Below are 19,598 nucleotides of genomic sequence, written 5' to 3' on the forward strand. Positions count from 1 at the left end.
TTATTCAGGCCATAGGACAAGGTTAGGTTTTAGGAAAGGTGCATTCAGTGAAGCTGAGAATCAGAACCTGCCACATCAGTTTCACTGTGCTTCAGTTTCTCATGTGCAGAGCAGAAAATAATGTCTCCTACTTCACTGGAAGTTAGAGGTGTGTAAGTCTAATTTAGCGTGTGCACGTGAGTGTATGTGTGCAGGGGGTGGAGAGGTGTTCTCTGATAGTAATAACTATATAGCTAAACTCAGATTTGAAAAAAAGCATGATTACACTTCGCTTCAGGAAACCTGCTGAGAATTCTGAAGAAACATATCAGGCTTACCCCAAATGTAACCTGATAAATGGTGCACACAAAGAACAACTATAGTAGTGCTCAGATATGCTGGAGCTGAATTTAGTTAACTGGTTATCTTTGCATAAGACAGGGGTTCAACCCTACGGTTCAGTCCCAGGACAAAACCACCAAACCAAAAGCACGTCAGTTACACCCACTCAACTATGTAGCTGCTAGCTGCTCTTATCTTAGGTTTTGCCATGTCTGTAGAAGATATGACTATTACCTCCTTAAACTTCAGATTTTCCATAGTTTCTAAGACAAGGTTCTGCTCAACCCAGGGCAGTTACATAGCACTTCTCACCCACGGGTCTCAGCACGCTCTGTAAAGATGGGTGAGGATCATTATGGGGAAATTGAGGCACATAAGAAATAACAGCCTAAGCTGACCACTGTCATCGCTCTTTACTTCAATGGAGCAACATGGATTTTCACTAGCTGAGCATGTGTCCTTTGCCTTGAACAGAATCATCATCATTTACAACTACTGAATATTTGACCCAGTGAGTCATAGCAGGAGAATCAAGTGTCATGCCTCATCCGCTGGGATACTCTTTCCGCTAGTAAAACTGTGAAAGTGTTGGCAATGAAATTATATCATGGGATGTAACAGGATGATTGATGTATCGATTCTTTCCCACTAAAATTATTTAATGAAAAGTGAAATTCCACGTGCACAAATTTGTTACCACGGAAAAAGGCATGACATTTAGATTCAAGGATGACATTTAGGTTCAAGGCACCTTTTGTTGCTTGGGCTCCTGTAGCTTCTGTGGTTTCAAACATAACTTAGTGAGACTGTGATTTGTAGCATAAAAATGAGTCCTAATAGTGAATCTTAAAGTTTCCTGTGTCACATTTGCTTGTGGCAATATTTCTTAATAAAAATTACTACGTTCTATATATAAGAGAACAAAAAGATTGAGAGCTAAGAAAATTATAACCCAGGTCCTGATTACAAGCACCTCAAAACCCACAGAAACCAGCCAGACTTAACAAGCCGTGTGACTGCAGTTTCTGAGGTTCGGTGTGTGCTTGCTGTCCCAGAAAAAAAGGCTTTGTGAAGTCAGTGACAGACAGTAGTTCAAAATGCTGCCTTTGCCACCACAGTGAGACTGTAAGAGATTATAAGGCCCTTTCTGCCTGAGGGAGACTCTTCCTTCTGCTGCACTGTTCAGATGTATAAGTCACCATCTCTTCAAAACTTGCTAGCAGCCCCCTACTTTGAAATCACCATGGCAACTCTCAGACTGCGCTAATACTGTGGACAGTTAACCCTTCCGATGCCTTAACAAATGCCCCTGATCAAAGTCACTGAGGAAAGAGGGAGCCTAGGTAGTGTTCTAGAAAGTTGCATTCAGGCTAATATTTGTTAGGAAAACACACGGGAGGTCAGCTGTCATGTACAAGCAGAATTAAAGCCCATATTTTTGCTAGTCCGTATTAAGCACGGTTCTTGTTTTGCTTTCTGACATGTCTCCAATTGCCCGCTGTCCCTCCCTCCTTCAAATCCTCTCTCCAGCCCACTAGTTGAGAACCTAAATAAATTAACAATGCCTCCTCCAGCACTATCTTGTTTCAGGGAAATAAAATCTTTTGAGAGGATAGATTTGTATATAGCAGAGCCCAGATGTCATTAAGCGAGTAGTAGATTTCACACAGAGGTGGAAAATTGGATAGCAAGCATTGCCACCAAGATGGTCCCCTACTCAACTTTACTTGTGCAAATCACTCAGAGCAAACAGCCAGCTCCTTGGCCCCTCTCTGAACTTAAGACAGCATGTGTTATGAGAGCGCTTGTCTTCTCAGATATACGTATATTGGAGTGCTGGGCCTGTGAAGGATGGGAAACTACCAACCTGGCTGTTTCAGTCTCTGACAGACAGATATTTCTCATACACCAAACATTTACAAAATATACTTTACAGAGATATTCAGGTTTAAATTATACAGGGTTGTACATTTCATCTTTGTGAAAAGTGAATTTGCAGTATAATTCATAGAAATGAAATCTAAATACATCTATGAAAGAAATGGATTGGAAACCCTTTCCACTCACTCCAAGGCCTAGATATCCTCGAGGATACGAAAACAAATGTACCTGTGATGTCAATCTTTTTTGCTGGCATGTTCAAAAGGTTAGACAGAAAGCAGCTTTGAGCTTAAAAAGATAATATCAGTGGATTTATCTTTCCTTCCTCCTCCCCTCTCCCTTCTTATTCAGAGGAAAGTAAATTTATGGAAATGGAGAAATCAAATTCCGCATATGCAGCTCAGCGTGAACACCTTGCCTTGATTCAGAGACTGTCTCGTTCAGAGAATGTGCTCTATGGAGCAAATCTGGAAAACCTTTCTGCTGGGATGATGAGCAAATCTTGTGATAACCTCAGTGTGGAAACCAACAACAGGACTAGAAACAAAAGCAATCTTGGCAGGTAAGGTATTCTTACACACTCTAAATGTGTGTAAGAATATTCAGTCATAGACTATATCATTGCAAACCACTATGGTAAACTGTGAGGCAGACTTTTTTTTTGCAAAAGGCCCTGCAGGCCTGGGGCTCCATGGTGCCAGCAGTAGTGCAAACACAGGCAGGAAGCTAACAGTCTAACAGATAAGAACTTGAAAGGGAGTGACATTTACATTTGTACCAGACTCGGGAATGAACTACTTATTGGGTTATGGAGAAGGATAAAAGTAAGGGAGAATAAAAGTAAAATCTTTAATGTCTGTGTATCTTCTCTGGAAACGGCAGTATGTGAACTGAATAGACAGTGGAAGCTGTTTTTGAGCAGGTCTTACCTAATTGATTTCTCCATGTCTAAAAAACAGTGTAAGAACTTCTCCCTTTTCATTTGCATTGGTACATTCACCAGTGTAGGCGGTTACTATAGCTGCACACAGTCTCAAGGCCTTTGATGAATTCTAGTGCCTTTTAGAATACTAAGAGTTAGAACAGAGCCAAGAAGAACATGAACTACCAGGAAACTTTCAGACGTGGTTTTGTCTCAATGGACGGCAGGGCTAAATGAATCATGCGGAGGCTATGCTGTGTTTTCCTGATGCCTGCACTCAGCTCAGAGAAAAACACAGGGGGAAATCAGTTGTGATGCGAGTGGTCTAATGGCAGCTGTTATTTGGAAGCAAATGCTGGCAAGGATGAACTACCTCTCCCCTACAATGAAATGTGGCCCAGAAATCAGAATACTCATTGAAAGGCTATAAACATGTGCATTCCCAACTTGGCTCTGACAGACTAATGACAACGAAGAGTGCTAAATACCATTGCTGATTTGTTATTGTAACGCAGTCTTAATTTCCTGCCGTGCAGATCCACATCAGGGCTATCCCAGTCAGAAACGCACATCAATTTGAATGGAAAGCAAAGGAGTTATGACTACCTCTCTATCCACTCAACTCAGAACACAATCAGTGGTGAGTATAATAATCATAAAGAGAGACAGTACCCTTCCATATTTATTGTTTCAATAACAGGAGACCAAAATATATTCTACTTACAGATTAAAGAATATCCTTTTGCACTATCTAGTCCTGGTAATTAACCCAGAGTTTAGCAAGACAAGCTGTTTTCTTCTCTTTCACTCCTGCTTTCCATCAGGATCAGTGATAAGGGACTTCATGATAAAATTATTCTATCAATGGTGCCTAATGCTCTTCAGAGACGTAGTTCAATACACCCAGGACTCTCGCATGGGGCAATATCCCTATGCTCAGAGGTCATAATTTGGTTTGCAATTGAGATCTACAACTCAATAAATAATGCATGAGACAACATAGGGTCTAGGTCCTTCCTCTGTTCTTGCATTTGCATGACACTAACTGGAATAAGAAGAACTGGACACCTAATTTTCTAACAGAAGCCATGCTGCATGCACGCAGTGAGCTGATCTATGGAATACAAAGCTATGATTATTTGGTTAGTCCATTTTAAAATTAGAACTGTACTTTAAACACACTGTAGCAATTGCACAATGTTAAGTAGTGTTAACACTACAAAAGTCACCATCACAATCAGTGCTGATTGGATTGCACCTACAGAGCCAAAAGGGCCCACGGGGCCGAAGGCTAGAGTTTCCAAAGGAACCCATAGGAGATTTTGTGTCCAAATCACCCTCATGTTCAATGGGCACTACATGTGTGACTCTTTAGGTATTCTAATCTTAATAAAAACGTTGCAGATAAATGTGTGCTTTCCCAGAAACGAACATTATAGGAAGAGTTTACACAGCTACTGTACATACACCTTTCTAAATAATGCAAATTTCCAAACACTTGTTTGAGCTTCCTTCCTGCATTATATTGATTCAGAAGTAATGGTATGGTTGAAAACAAGGACAAAATGTATTTTTAATTTTTGAAGCCCCAGTTTTGCATACTATATGAATCTACTGTCTCCCTGCATTAATCTGCATTTATTCTAGCTGTTTTGTTTCTGCAGCGCCTGGATCACCAGCCATCCAAAAGGAAGTTTTGCTAAGTGGTCTAGAAAGAGAAATCATTTGTGTCAGCCTAAAACGTGACCCTAAGAATGGATTTGGTAAGTAAGGAACGTGAACGTTATATTTGTTACTGGGACTGTCATATCCTGGTGCTAACACTGATACTTGCTGACTCAAGCTGAGCAAGCCTGTAACCTTCTTCACCTCATTTATTCTTCTTATAGAATAAGACTACTAATCTTTGGGAAGGACTTAGAATTTTCGAGACTGAAAAGGACTAAGCGCATAAATCAAGACCACAGTTTTTTCAGAGGATTAACTAAGGCCACAGAGGTCAAGGGGACCAAGTGCTAAGAGTAGAATGAAAGGAACAAGGGTCTAGTTTTGTATCTGAAGTACATGTGCAGTGATTTTATTTATCTTAGACCTTACACAGGGGGAGACGATGTTCCGCAAACCTTTCGGGTATTGCCTGTGGGAGTGCAAAATGTGTACACAAGCTTAACGTGAATGTTTCCTGACTTTTGGATTCTTATTTGGGTAACATTTTTGTTATATAATACACTATCGCAGTGTATCCTGCTCTTGTGGATGAGTTCAGAGGACCATCAGGTTTCACAGCTGACCATTAATACAATCAAAGATCAAGTTTCTAAATGGTGCAGGTCTGTGTGGAATATCCTGATCCCAAACCCAACTATTCTACCAGAGAGAATAATATATTCTGCAATAGGCAGAATATTCTGAGCTAGGATAGTGAAACTGATCTATTTGACAATAGATTTAATTTTGTTAGATACCTCTTACATATCCATTAAAAGTTGACATGGCCCACCTCAGGGGCCCTAGACTACGTGATGTAGAACAATGTTCAAATTTATCTAATGAGCTTTTAAACCGTTTTCCTCCTGCAGGTGTTAAATACTAAGGTCCACATAGTTTATGACTCTTGTAAGAAAGTAGTTGGAATCTTTAGAAGTCCCAAGCCAGGAAAGAATTCTTATTGAGAAATTATATTTAAATAGCCACCGAAGTCAACAGCACACTTTAATTACAACGTGAGTTTAAAGCTCTCCCAAATGAAGTCCTTGATGCCATGTAAATCAGAGCTCCCCATTCTCCATACCATGTATAAAATTTACGCCATTGGAGTAAGAGCCTTTTGTGCTCCTAAGGTTCATCTTTTCTAATACTGCCAGTGTCTCTGCATTCTCATGCTATCTCATTTTTGCAGGTTTTGTAATTATTGGAGGAGAAAATGTAGGAAAATTAGACCTCGGTATCTTTATCGCTTCAATTATCCCTGGGGGACCTGCAGACAGAGCTGGAAATATCAAACCAGGTCATTGTCCTTAGTTTTTAATTAGAATTAAAATACTTTCATGGTTTAAAGTTAGCTACTCTGGATTTATTTCCTTATTTAGATGTGCTTTGTCTTGTTTTTATCCTTTTTTTTTTTTAAGGAGGACGACTCATCTCTGTGAATAATATTAGTCTCGAGGGCGTTTCATTTAATACTGCAGTTAAAATCATACAGAATTCTCCCGATGAAGTGGAGCTCATCATCTCTCAACCCAAAGGTATAAAGGCAAATGCCTTTGCTGGCTATGGAATGCTAATAGTTAACTCAGGACACCGGTATTTATTAGGCAGTGGGATGTAGTAGTACTTTCTTGCTACTCAGTGCCAGTTACAATAACCGTAGGCTAGCAGTGAAAATAGTCAACTTCTAGCAGGTATCACGTGATCTCTGTTCTACAGTCAGTGTGAAAAAATCTATTATGGGCTGCATTGCTGGATACCAAGGGAATTTTGGCATTTCTTTCTCTGATAGAGTCATAGTCCTCTGCAGTGACGAAGCAAATACATTTCTCCGCGCTTATAATAGCAGCGCTCCATTTTACAACGACTGACTCATTTTATAGATCTGATTTCACAACCAGTTGATGTAGGAAGTTACTTTGTCCTCCTGTGCTGAGGTATAATAATATTTGCCTTCAAGTTTACTTACTGTTTGCATTCAGCAATGTTTTATTTTGGTATGGCTTTACAGACATGTATGAAGAAGGATTAAATGAAGAAAAGAATCTATCAAGAGGAAACAGCACTAGTGGATCTGAGATCTCTTGCGTAGACAGTGGGAGAAAAAAGATTCAGGATTGTCATACAGCTCTCCCCAAAGAACAGGACATAAATATAGACGAACTTGAGAAGGCTCTTTCCTGGAGTTTAGCACCAAAATTGGGCACTAGGATTCCAGTTCCTTCAGCTGATAGCCTGGATGTGGAGGTAACTCAGATTTTGATGCTATTCAGTAATACTATGCCCAGAATGTGTCTTTAAAACATGCCAGCTATATTAAGAATGGAAAGCAACCGAGAAATTAAGAAAATGAGGAAAGGAGAAGGAAAACTTTGGAAGATGTTGCTTGTTAAATTACATTGGAAATGTCAAAATGATAGACATGTCTAGAATATGTGAAAAAATGGGGAAACCGTTCCACAAAATGTTATTAAAAAGTCTCCTCCCTTTTCCAGTGGAGGTACAAAATTTTGATTATTTTTTCTTGCAATTTCTTAAGTTTTCAACCAGGCACAGAACAGCAACATTTTGTGTCTAATTTCCTACTATTAGACAGCCTCCCTATCTATACTCAGCTTATGCACATTTAGACAGATAATATTTTGAGTAACATTAGTGTAAGCTTGAAATAATGTCAGGGATATAAATGGTACCACGCCAGGCTTACAGTGACATCAGGATCAAACCCTTTATATCTTCTGGAAACTCTCTCCTTTTTTTTCTTCCTTTCCCCCCCTTTTTTATTGAGATGCTGTAGTCTCATTGATGTTTTTATTTTTGAGACAGGAAGCTGATTCTTTGCACTTACCATCTCCATCTGAAGCCAATTCAAAGGAAATCTATACTGTGGAGCTTGTTAAAGAAGACGGGACTTTTGGAATCAGTGTGACTGCAAGTGTTACTGTTAACCTTTCAGTGTGTCTGTCAAACTGTTACGTGACCAAGAAACCCATGGGGAAGTGTATTTATGTGGAACAAAGATAGAAAACAGGCTGATAACAAAAACCGTTAGCATGGCATGTTTCAAACCCAAGTGTCCAATTGACTGACAGAGAAAGCATAAAGTACGGGCACTGCTCATTCCCCAGTTCTTGCCCACAGAACCTGTGAAAGAAGTGTGCCGGCATAAAGCATGTGGCAGTACAAGCCCTTTTTACCCTTACTCAAGTTGAGAACAAGACCTACCACTGGAAGTGGAGTTTGGTCAGGAAGGGATATAGCCATAGCCTCTAGAAAATGCAGCAATGCAAGGAATTGCCCAAGTCATGACTGGTTTTGCTGCTCCCCTGGAGCTCCTAGAACTCCAAGGCTGTGTCTGCACAAGTGGATTACGTAGGACCATGGCATGGGCTCAAGCAGTGGCCCACAGGCACTGTTTAATTGTTGACAGCCCCCGATATGGCTTTGACCTGTGCCTCAACAAGCGGTATAACAGAAGCCATCCCATGCTGTGGGGGCTGAAAGTTTAGCTGTATGGACTCAGGATAAGCCATGCTTCTTACTCTGAAGGCCAGAGAAAGGCCCCTAGCTGATTTTATTTCCTAATATAAGGAAATACAGTTCTCCATATATTTAGAGGACCAGAGAAGGCAGCAGTGAAAACTATCTGCCACATTTGAATAATAATTCCTTGTCCTGGCTATCAAAGCTGAATTTATCCCCTCCAGGCTGAGATGTCTTTGCAGTCCTTGCTGAAATTGAGTGGGAAGCAACAGCCATCTCACTGCCTGCAGAAGAAATTGAGGACTGCTTTTTCATCTGAATTTGGCCAGGGGATGTAGATGGGCAGAACGTGATTCTTAGGTTAATCTGGAATTCCTCTGAGCTGTAGGCTCTCAAGTGGCTGCACAAGTTCAGGTCCATGGTTTATGTATTGTCTGAAAGGTTTGTAATTGCTGAATGGCTATTGCATAGTTTGGAAGCTGGGCTAGAGACTGACTGAAAGAGGCAACCCCGTTTTTATGTTAGCATAGGGAAAAATTTATGAACATTTAGCAAATGTTTTTATATAGCCACGTAGAAATGCATTGCATTTTCCTGAGAAAACAAAACAAGATTACTGCCTGGGGAAGTATATTACAACTAGATGGGACTTTGGAGTAACATCCTCTTTCCTTTTTTTCCTATTTAAAAAAAAAAAAAAAGTAATTCCTGAAGCAGTTGCTTTGCAATGCGTGTGTAAGTTGTTTTGATTTTTATCACAGGAAGAAGATGTGATGACTCCACTCTAATCTGTGGGCATCTGTTTTGCAGGGTGGAATTAACACTAGTGTGCGTCACGGTGGGATATACGTGAAGTCAATTATTCCCAGGGGACCAGCAGATAAGGATGGACAAATAAAGATAGGTAACATGTCTGGCAATAAAACTCTGGGCTGCAGAGCTCAATGTTAGTGTGGAATGCTTGCCACAGGGACAAGGAATCATATTTGGGATTGGAGGTCATACAACTGTGAAATGTAATGTGCAGCCCATCGTTCCTCGGCCTGTCCCTGTACTACACGTAGATATCCCACTGAAAAACCAGGAGCCTCATACCAACATTGTACAGTTACTCTCTGTAGCTGCGCATCAGGCTAGCGACTCTGACAGCTACTTCCAGTGTTGCTGTGATAACCAGATGCTATCACTGCCCTTACGTACAGAATACCCTGGTATGTTTTAAGTGCTACTTATAGAATGCTGTACAACAAGCAGTATTGCTTTCGTACAAAGTAACATAATTTGACACATGTAAGCATGAGGATCTATTGCAGCACGGGCAGCCTCAAGGTTTGCACCCGTTGAACTTGAACATCAAAGCAACTTGACCCTTTTTTGTTTGTTTGTTTGTTTTCTTTTGCCTCAGGTGATCGTCTGCTGGAAGTAGATGGCATCAGCCTCTGCGGCATCACCCACAAACAGGCTGTGGAACACCTTAAGAAATCTGGCCAGGTTTGTACAACAGCAGAGCTCAATAAGAAACCCAGCAGAATAAACTGCACTTAGTATGAAGCACAGTAGCAAAGCTGGGCCAAAAGAAACTTCCCCCCCCACCCCATCCAACCCCGTTCTCCTAAAAAGAAAAGTAAAAAGACTTAGGGCTCACTGTGTACTGTGTAACTGGAACCTGTTCATCATTGTTTTAGATTGCCAAGCTGGTTCTAGAAAGGGGAAACTACCAATTGGCAGAGCCGTGCCTGACTGCTAGCGACAGAAAGGAGGACCAATGTGCAGTTGTTTCTGTGGCAACATCCTTCACAGATGGCACCAAAGGCTACTGCTTTTTGACAGATGGTGAGCGATAAAAAAGGAACTCAGGGTGACTTCTCACAATGTGCAAGAAAAGAATGAATGAATTCTGTGAAATTTCTGTGGGTTGGAAGGAAAACTGCATGCCGAATAAAAATATAATGTGCAGTATTAATGGCATTGTCAAAAATCAATGCTGAACAAAATATTTCTGATGTACTTAGAGTTACAGTTGCTAGATATAGCTGAATTTATCCTAGGCATAAATGCTGTCTCTCTCAGCCTTCGTGAGATGGGGCTGGCAGGGGACGTCCCTCTCTGTACTCTATAGCGCTCTCGGGCAGGAAGCAGCTGTGCTGATGTTGCCAGTCTGTTACCCAAAGAGAGCACCGCCAGCACAACTGCTGATGCTGTGTCAGTGATGAAGCTAGGGCGAACTGCTGCCCCAGGGCCAGGACTGGAGACTGCCATAGCTTCATTTCTTAAAAGCGGAAGATTCAGAGCTCGCTTTCACTGAATTTAGCCAATAAATAAATGCTGTATCTTTTACTGTAAGGCTGTCTCATAAACACTAAGTCTGAACTGCCTTTCCCGTGAGGCAGTTACTCCTGTACATTGTCCCTAGCAGAATGGGGTTCAGCTGCAAATGTGGTATTTGGGAAAGGGCTGGTCTCTTGCTCTTGTCTGGAAAGAGCAGTAGCTCTGATTCTAGCTTATGCTGGTTAGTTCAGGACCCAAATTAACATCAGGCAGCTACAGAACAGTAAGATCTATCCAACACTTACAGAAGAATGTCAGAAAAGGATAGCATTTGAACCTTTTTATGTTGGTACAAAAGGCTTCTTCCTTTATGGGCTTGTACCAGATGGCACAAAGTCTGTGAACACACGGTGGAATAGAATCCAGTTCTCCCATTCAGCCTGTGCAATTTCAAGGGCTCACATAAGTTAAAGGAACACCAAACCCTTCTTTTGCCATTAGTATCAGCAGATTCACCCCTGCAGCACACAGGGAGAAGGTCTGCTGAGGGTATAATTTACATCAGCTCCTTAGGGGGTACATACACCACGGCTCCCACTCTTTTTCCACTCCCTGCTTTGAACAGATAATACATTTGAAGTGAAATTGACAAAGAATTCTGGAGGCCTCGGCTTTAGTGTACTGCAAATGGAAGGAGATGCTTGTGAACACCTTGGAGGAGCTATTACCAGGATCAAAAGACTGTTTCCAGGGCAGCCAGCTGAAGAGAATGGCGAAATTGAAGTCGGAGACATCATTTTAGCTGTGAATGGGAAACCTATTCAAGGACTCTTGTATCAGGTACCAGGCAGTACTGTCACTGGGCCTCTGATGGGTAACACGTTAATAAAGACAATGGGATGAAACTGCATTTAAACTTAATTATCACCAGAGGGGGTCAGAATTTGCATATAATGAATCTGATTTCTATGTAGGATTCTTCTCTAGAATTCTTATGGACACTTTCCTTCCTAACAGAATTCTTACAGAGAATTTCTTCCGCGATTTAATTTATAACTTTCTACTACTGATGCACAAAGCCTATTGTTAGATGCACACCAGTTGTTAATCAGTTGGAATCTTTGTTGCTGTTATGCATAATTGGAACATTTTTCCCCTGTGGTCATTTGTGCTTTGTAATGTCATGCTACATACCATGCCCCAGATTCAAATCTCTACCAGGTGAGGTAAATCCAGTGTAACTTTTTTACCAGGAATAAGAAATTCTGTACTCACATAAAGAAATGAAATGGTAAAAAAGGACTACATGTGGATTTATTTTTTTCATCGTAATCTTTTCACCTTATGAAAACCCCTGAGTTTTGTATATGAATATGCATTGAATAGATAAGTTTGGTAACAAACAGAAATGATGAAATCATGCAATTTTCCCACTGACAGGTCATTCGTATCATTAAATAGCTAGGGCAAAGGACGAGGTGCTGTACGTCCTAGACACCTGGCGGGGTGCTGTAACTGTACTCCATCGGTTTTTTTCTGACCCGGAGTCTGTCCTTTTCCAGCACTGCCTTACTCTCTGACGTACAGCCTTTTTACTCAGTTTGTGCAGAGGGGAAGACGGGGTGTTTTGGCCTACGGCATTTTTTTTTTCCCCTCTCGATTAAGTATTTCAACTCCCACTATAGCTGAAAGCTGAATGCCACTGAATAGATGTTATGTCAAGGAGGGGCTCTGAGAAAGTCTACCTTTGGTTATGTCAATATGGCAGTCTGCGGAGCTATGCTGATATAATTGACTGAAGATGTGTCCCTGCCACACGCAGTTTGAATGCATTTGTCTGAAAATGCTGTTTTCTTCAAGAAAAGAAAAATAATTAATTTAAACCTACGTGTCTGTTGGTGGAACAAGAGTTTGTAAACAGAACTGACTTTACTTTAGATACACGTTCACATAAAAACTATGGTCCACTTATATGACAATCATACAGTAGTGAATTTTGTCCACCAGACACTGCTGAGAGGCACAAATACTAGGAATTTGGCATTCACAGTAAAAATTTTCTCCATCCCAGTTGGTAAAATGACATGTACTACAGACTGTGTTCCATAAGAAATCTAATATTACTTCTTCCTGCTTAGGATGTCCTGCACTTGTTGCGAGGAGCTCCTCCAGAAGTCACACTACTAATTTGCAGACCACCAAAAGGTGTTCTTCCGGAAATAGAGCAGAGCGCCCTGGTAAGGCAAAGGTTCTGTCAGTAAACTTGCTTCTGTAAACCTGGAAAAAAACACTACTACATTTTCTATCCAGTCTTGAACAAGGCAACCTTCCTTTTTCTCCAAGGCCCTCTATTCCGTTTCTTTCCCTTCTTGGCTTCAACTCAACTTCTAGAGTTCAATTGATTCTTCCTTAGCAACCAAAATAATATCAATCTGGCAGATGTGGGACATGTTTATCCCAGTCCAACAACTTTTGAATTGCAGTGCTGTCATTGGAGTCAAACAGCACATACCCAAGCAGATCTTCTAGTGACGCTTTTAAAAATGCTCCGCTAGATCCTCAGCCAGCAACTGCAGATATTCTCAACTGCAGCTGTTATAACTTGTGGGCTTGAGGTAGCTATATTACTCCCAAAAGTGAGAGGAAAATAAAGACCTTTTCCTATCCAGGCTACCTCTTAATAAACTTAAATAAATGAAATAATGGTTTCAACTGGTAATTCAGCTTCTTATTGATAGTTAGCAGAATCTGGGGGGGGGGGGGGGGAAAAAAAAAAAAAAGCAGAGACTAAGACAGTGCCATTAGCCATTAGGTGTGCTAGTATTATTATTCCTGCTTCTTGAACACAACTCATGGACGCATACACAGGTACTTGTATAATGAACATGCATTTGCATTACTCTTGCTCCATGCAGAATGGCCCACTCATGGTTCCTGTCCCACCAGGATTTATAAGCACTGTCCATGGCCAGACAGAAATGACTGTCAGGACCACCTCCAGATAACAAACTGGCTCCTGTTGCTCTCCTGCAAGGTGCCCTTGGCCGATTTCTATGCTCAGTTGCACAGGAGTCAAATCTGGAAGCCACTTCTACACAATGAAGAGAATATAGACACAAAGTTGAGGCACGATATGAAAAGAAATAAAAAGGGAACACCTCTAGGAAAGAATTCATTGGGAAAAGTGAACTTGTGTAGTAGTTCCCTGGCTGGAACTCCTGAAGAATGTGGAAGATGAGCATAAAGACAAAACAGTTATTTAGTGAGAGAGTACCTCCCTGTAGTTTTTCCCTCCCTTCCAGCTACCATTTGGTATTTTCACATTCAGATGCTTATTGATATTGCCTCTTCAAATTATTTTGTTCTTAAAGGAAAGAAGATGGGAGATAAAAAAGGAGTTACACTAACCTTTCTGTTATTTTGATAGACTCCAGCACCATCTCCAATTAAGGAGTTTGTGGCAGAAATGCCAGGCAGTACAGAGGTAGGAAATAGTATCGATCAGTCTACCAGTGATGGAGGTAGCACCTCTCCAGACCTCGAAGACTGCCTGGATTCTCCAGTGGCAACAGATTTCAGTGAGCCTCCTGAAGAGGACAGCTCAACTTACGAAGAGCAGGAAGCTGAGTTTCAAGAGAAGCCCATACAGAAACTTATGACTCCCAGGGAAAATTTCTATAAGCATCTTCAGATGTTTCATCAAGAAGCTGCCAGTTCTGAAGTCTTCCACTCCCTAGAGGAAGAAGTGAAGCAGAACTGCTACTCACCATGTGAATTTGGATGGGCCAAAAGGTAAGGAATACTGAAATCTGCTCTGCAGCCTTTCCTTCAGCTCTTACAATTTTGAAAGTTAATTGCTTAGGTTTAAGTACAGGGCTATCTGCTTCTAATCACTGCTGATTACTGAAGGTTTTGTTTTACCATTTTATTCTGACTATCCTAATCTGCTGTCTCTACTTACTCTCATCTCACTAGAATTTTGCACAAGTCTGCATTGCAAGACAGTTGTATGAGTGTCGCACTACTGTAACCATTTATGCTATTCAGCTGAAGCTGGCTGCAGTCTGAAATCAGTGGAAATACTCTTGTTGACTTAAATAGGAACCAAAGACTTTATTATTTGTTATATGATCTTTTAATTTCAATTTTCTCAGAGTTGACTTAAATAGGCACCAAAAATTTCTTTCTTATTGTATGATCTTTTAATTTCAAATTTTTTCAGAGAAAATAAAAAAAACTCAGAAGACAAACTGTGATCAAGGAGAAAAAAAAACAGGTTATTTTCCAGTCTTCAGAAGCCAATGGAAGCCCTGAGCCAGAGGAGTTATAAAATAAAATACAGAACAAATGGACTCAGCCTCCTTTTACACTTTTTTGGATACACCAGACACTGGCACACAGAAAACTATCCATTCCATTTTAATCAACTTTCCCAGTGCAAAAGACCATAAATTATCAGAACAGAAAGGATTGGTGGAAAGACAAGTTAAAGGTCTTATAGAGACCTTTAAATTACTTCAGTAATTTTGTCTAGAAACTAATTTCTATTTTTCCACACAGTCACTTGAAATCCTTTTGTTACCCTTTACATTCATCAAGCACAGAACCAGACAGTCAGGGATTCCAGTCTCTGGGGATTCACAGCACAAGCTGACTGCAAGTCAAGTGGGACCGTAATGGTAATTCATACTTTTAGCTCCTCTCTCTTGAGAGGAGAAGCTTCATTCACATACGTGAGTGAAGCTCCTGCTTACATATATGCTTCTCTACTGCTGAGAATAAAACCAGCAGAAATATGTCTGCAGCAAACATATTTGCCAAGAGATACAGTTTCAACAAAACTAAGTTTCTTGTGGGAAAACATCAATTCCAAGAAAAGTTTTGGATTCTTCCCAAGAAGGAAGTTCTGAAATAAATGGGGTTTTTTGGTACATTCTTAGTATCATTATTTTCAGCTTTTGCATTTTCAAAAGGCAGCCAGAGCAGTTTAACACGGCATTTTAAACAATATTTTAAATGTAATCTCAGTTTAAATGATACTTTCAGCTGAAAACATATAAAAAACCCCAGAAGGACATAGTCATTAATGAAGGAATTCCTTTTGATTAATGAAGAAATTTCTTTTCTTCAGATTGCTCAAAACTTTTCATGCAAATATAGAAATCTTTTGATATGAATTTTAGAAGTCCCCTGCTCAGGGTTTCACATGGAAAATTCCTTTCACTCTTCTTCTCATTGCCACCAATATGAGTCTTTGAAAAAGCTGCTTTGAAAAACTTTAACCCGTGGTTTTCCCCTGTGAAGTCCAGGTGTAGGGGTCACAAGACTCCAAAAGAAAGTCGAGCATGTCAGTGGAGCTCGTGTATGAGCCGGCAGGACCAAGACTCGTGTTATTTCCCATGGTGATGTAGAGGTGGGCTAGAAGCTGTGCTATGATTAAGCCACTGCTGGCTCATTGCCTTGAGCTTGTGTAGCTCTGCCGAACACCTTTCATAGCCTTTGAAGGTCAGTCAGCACTCCACTAGCACGTGACAGCTTCTATGACACCCACATTGACCAACATCCATTGAACTTAATCTTTTCTTTCCTGTCTCTGAAAGAAAGGAGCAGGCTGCATTTGCTGTTATCCTTAAACATTTCTTTTAATTCTCCCAGCCTTCTTCCACAGTATTGTAAGTAATATGTTGTTCAACTATTAAAGCACAAACCGTCAGCTTCATTCTCAGCTTTGCTGTGCTACTGGAGATGGCCAATTTCTCATTTCCTCCCTGCACAGATATAAGCTAACAGACTAGATTGCTTCCCTCACTGACAGCACACAGCACGAGCCTATAATTTTTTCTTATTTTCATCAGTATTTCAAAAATACCATCGAAGGCTACAAGCCATATCCAGCCAAAATGTCTGTTTTGCAACTTTGCTTTATATTTTCCTTCTGACTATAGACAACTTTTGAAGCAAGAGCTTAACACTGGGGATCTTCTATGATTTCATACAAGACATAATTTGTGTTCCTTTTAGTTGTATATGTTTGCTTGGGAGATGGCAGACACAGTTCAGTTCTATCAGAGAGTGAAAGATTCTAGGCAACTGTTCTATATGAAATGACATGGTATCTTTGCTATGTGAAGCGTTAATAAAAGCTATGCCATTTTAAGTGCTTTTAAGATGAATGAGGTTTAGCAATATTTCAATAAAGATTGATATGAAGAAAACACACACTTTAAAACAAAAATGTTTCAAGCATTTCTATTAGCTTTAATGGTAAATTTAATGGGAGATGATGCTATAGTAGTCTATTAGAGTTCATTAATGACAACAGCCAAAACAGTATTAAACACAATACATACGATTACAGTCTGGGCTTGAACATTAAAAGTGCTGAATACTGTGTCTCCAATATAGTGGAATAAAATCAATAATAATTTTAATTCAAGTAATTGAATAAATTCATTGATTTCCGTAGGACAACTCTTATGCTTCAAGGCAAGCATAAGAATAAAAGCAGGCTTACAAAAAGAAGTCAGGACTTGTATTCTTTCTGGAGACACAGGAATCACTTCATATTTCATGTTTCTGGTCTGTGCTCTAGTTACCAAGGAAAGACCTGTAGGAGCCAGGGATGTGGCTGGCATTCCTTTTTCAAGAAAAATGCAAATATGAAAATTGTAGTAGTATTGTAATGTGCACACCACTTACCAGATAAGTTAATTAAGTTGTTTATGGCAGATAAAATAATAAATGGTCTAGGAATTGTCCGATTATTCATCTCAAGAAGCAACCAAAGTACTAATTAATGCCTTAAAATAAAAAAAAGTGCAAGGTTTTGCAAAGGCTGTTTTCAAATTCTGAAAGCTTTTTAATCTTTTAACTAGCTTTGCAAAATATTGATTACTTATTTATTTTTATAATAACACTGGAGGACCCAGACAGCAATTTAATACCATAACTAGTACTTCAGTTAAAATTAAAATAAGGTCGTGTATAAGTAGTAGACTTTTCAGTGGCCTTCTAATAAAGCATATGGAGGAAAACCCCAGCACTGCAATCTTTTTATTTTCCAGCCACATATTTAATAAGAGTGATGACGACCTATCGAACACAAAATGTATGCCTGAAACTCTCTCTCTAACCCCTATTGATGAAGAGTATCTCACTATCAGCTCAGCATCTGTGACCTCACTTTCACGGGGAGGAAGCTCCGAGACACTCTCCACAACCATGGCTACCCCACAACCACGTGTTTGTGGTCCTTTCTCATCATCCCTGCCTGCTAGAGAGACACATGACAGTGACAATGAATGGGAAGACTTGGAGGAACTAGAGGAAGAGAAGGAAGAAAAGGAAGATTGCACTAGGGTATGTGATAGGCACCAGATTATTAACAGGTAGAATATGACAAGGGAAAAGAAACACCCTTAAGAATGCAACATTCTTAAACATTAATTTTAACTCATTATCTATGCTATTTCTGCATAGCATTTTTTACTTTCCTGAATGTCCACAATCTTCAAGTAAAGCAGACCTTCCTCTATGCCCAGCTCTCCAGAATTCTTTACTATTTGCCTTAAGGCCATCTCCTTCCTCTTGCCATCTTACTATTTCTTTAACTTTCCAGCATTCTGCAGTATTATTCCCAGTGTACAAAGGCCTAAAAGCCCTCTAAGTAGCCTCTAAAATTAATTGGAGTCAGCTACTTGGGTTTTTTCTGTCATGTTGTAAACCCATGTGGAAAATCACTTTGTTACAGTAATACTACTGTGATGTCCTGATAAGAAAGTATGATCCTTGTGCTAATTACTATTCAAAATACAGGGCTCCGTCCTGCCAAATGCTGAACATCTTGCATTTCTACTGACACTAATGAGCTCTGAATTCCTACTAATTTGAAAGCACCGAGGACAAAATTTAGGTCCAGCCATTTCCTTCAGTGGGACAGCAATAGCAATAACAACAATAATCTCTGCACCCTACTATTGCAATGCTGGTCAGTCAGAGGACTCCAAGCCTTTCTTTACACATTTCAAATGCCAAAATTCCAGTCCCTGATGGTATTCTCTGCTGTATTAGGTCCTATCAATCAATCACCATGAAGCTCCACTAGGTAAAAAGAAGTAAAATTAGTTCCAGATAAGGCAGTGACAGATCAGAGAAATCCTCATGTATGCTCTTATTTATACCATCTGAGGATCTGATTCCTATCTGCATATAAAACATAATGGAAGACGTTAATGAAGCAACAGAAAAGCCTACATCAAACATATCTTGTGGTTATTTTAATAGGAAATGGAGATCTTTGTGACTTTGACAAAGTCAGAGAACAACGGTTATGGATTCTCTGTAGTTCTTAACAAAGTGGACAACTGCCTGTGTGTTGACGAAATCTTGAATGACCCTGCCCTGTCTGATGGAAGACTAAGAAGGGGAGACAGAATCATTATGGTACAGTAATCCTTTGAGTTTACACAGAGGAGATAATATTTGCAGATCAATGTCATTTAGCTTCGGCATTCTTCCGTCCGTAGGGTCCAGTTTATCACATATTTAGGCATGCAAGTGCAAATGGATCCTATAATAAATGCAATTCTGCTGACTTCAGTAGGACAAATTTCAGACTGAATAGATTGTATGACCGGGCAAATAACATGAATCATCTAGCAGCAATGCAAGACAACTGAGTCATTAAATGCCTTCCCAATTAAATGACATAAACTGAATTAATGTAATAAGATAGGTGACATACAAAGGATGCAGGAGTTAAGTCCTTTTTAGTGTATGAATAAAGCCTGTTTTCAGCCTGGTTCATCTTCATTTTCTTGCATTAGGCTGTCTTCCTTGGTTTTTGCTACAAGACCTTGAGTTTCAAGAAAAAAGAGCTATTTTTATGAAAACTCTGCATTCAGAAAAATAAAAGCTCAAAAAAGAAATCTTACTGTAGCCTTAACTGTTGCATTCACTGACATTAAATACCACAGCAAAAGCAGTAACATGAAAGTAAAAACTAATTTAAGTTCAT

General features: G+C 39.9%; 1 protein-coding gene across 1 annotated transcript in view; it reads left to right on the forward strand.

The window, feature by feature from the left end:
• The window catches only part of FRMPD2 (FERM and PDZ domain containing 2), a 67,966-nt gene that overhangs the window by 25,424 nt on the left and 22,944 nt on the right, over positions 1 to 19,598 (forward strand). Inside the window, exons 15-29 of the mRNA XM_009320640.1 lie at positions 2,554 to 2,764; positions 3,661 to 3,764; positions 4,789 to 4,887; positions 6,024 to 6,131; positions 6,253 to 6,369; positions 6,843 to 7,078; positions 7,658 to 7,762; positions 9,125 to 9,218; positions 9,720 to 9,805; positions 10,000 to 10,147; positions 11,208 to 11,422; positions 12,721 to 12,819; positions 14,010 to 14,374; positions 17,647 to 17,941; positions 18,866 to 19,024. Of these exons, the coding sequence (XP_009318915.1) occupies positions 2,554 to 2,764; positions 3,661 to 3,764; positions 4,789 to 4,887; positions 6,024 to 6,131; positions 6,253 to 6,369; positions 6,843 to 7,078; positions 7,658 to 7,762; positions 9,125 to 9,218; positions 9,720 to 9,805; positions 10,000 to 10,147; positions 11,208 to 11,422; positions 12,721 to 12,819; positions 14,010 to 14,374; positions 17,647 to 17,941; positions 18,866 to 19,024 (2,441 nt within the window). The remainder of the gene's footprint in view (positions 1 to 2,553; positions 2,765 to 3,660; positions 3,765 to 4,788; positions 4,888 to 6,023; positions 6,132 to 6,252; positions 6,370 to 6,842; positions 7,079 to 7,657; positions 7,763 to 9,124; positions 9,219 to 9,719; positions 9,806 to 9,999; positions 10,148 to 11,207; positions 11,423 to 12,720; positions 12,820 to 14,009; positions 14,375 to 17,646; positions 17,942 to 18,865; positions 19,025 to 19,598) is intronic.

Source organism: Pygoscelis adeliae, unplaced genomic scaffold, assembly GCF_000699105.1.
Source record: "Pygoscelis adeliae isolate BGI_AS28 unplaced genomic scaffold, ASM69910v1 Scaffold190, whole genome shotgun sequence".
Classification (NCBI taxonomy): Eukaryota; Metazoa; Chordata; class Aves; order Sphenisciformes; family Spheniscidae; genus Pygoscelis; species Pygoscelis adeliae.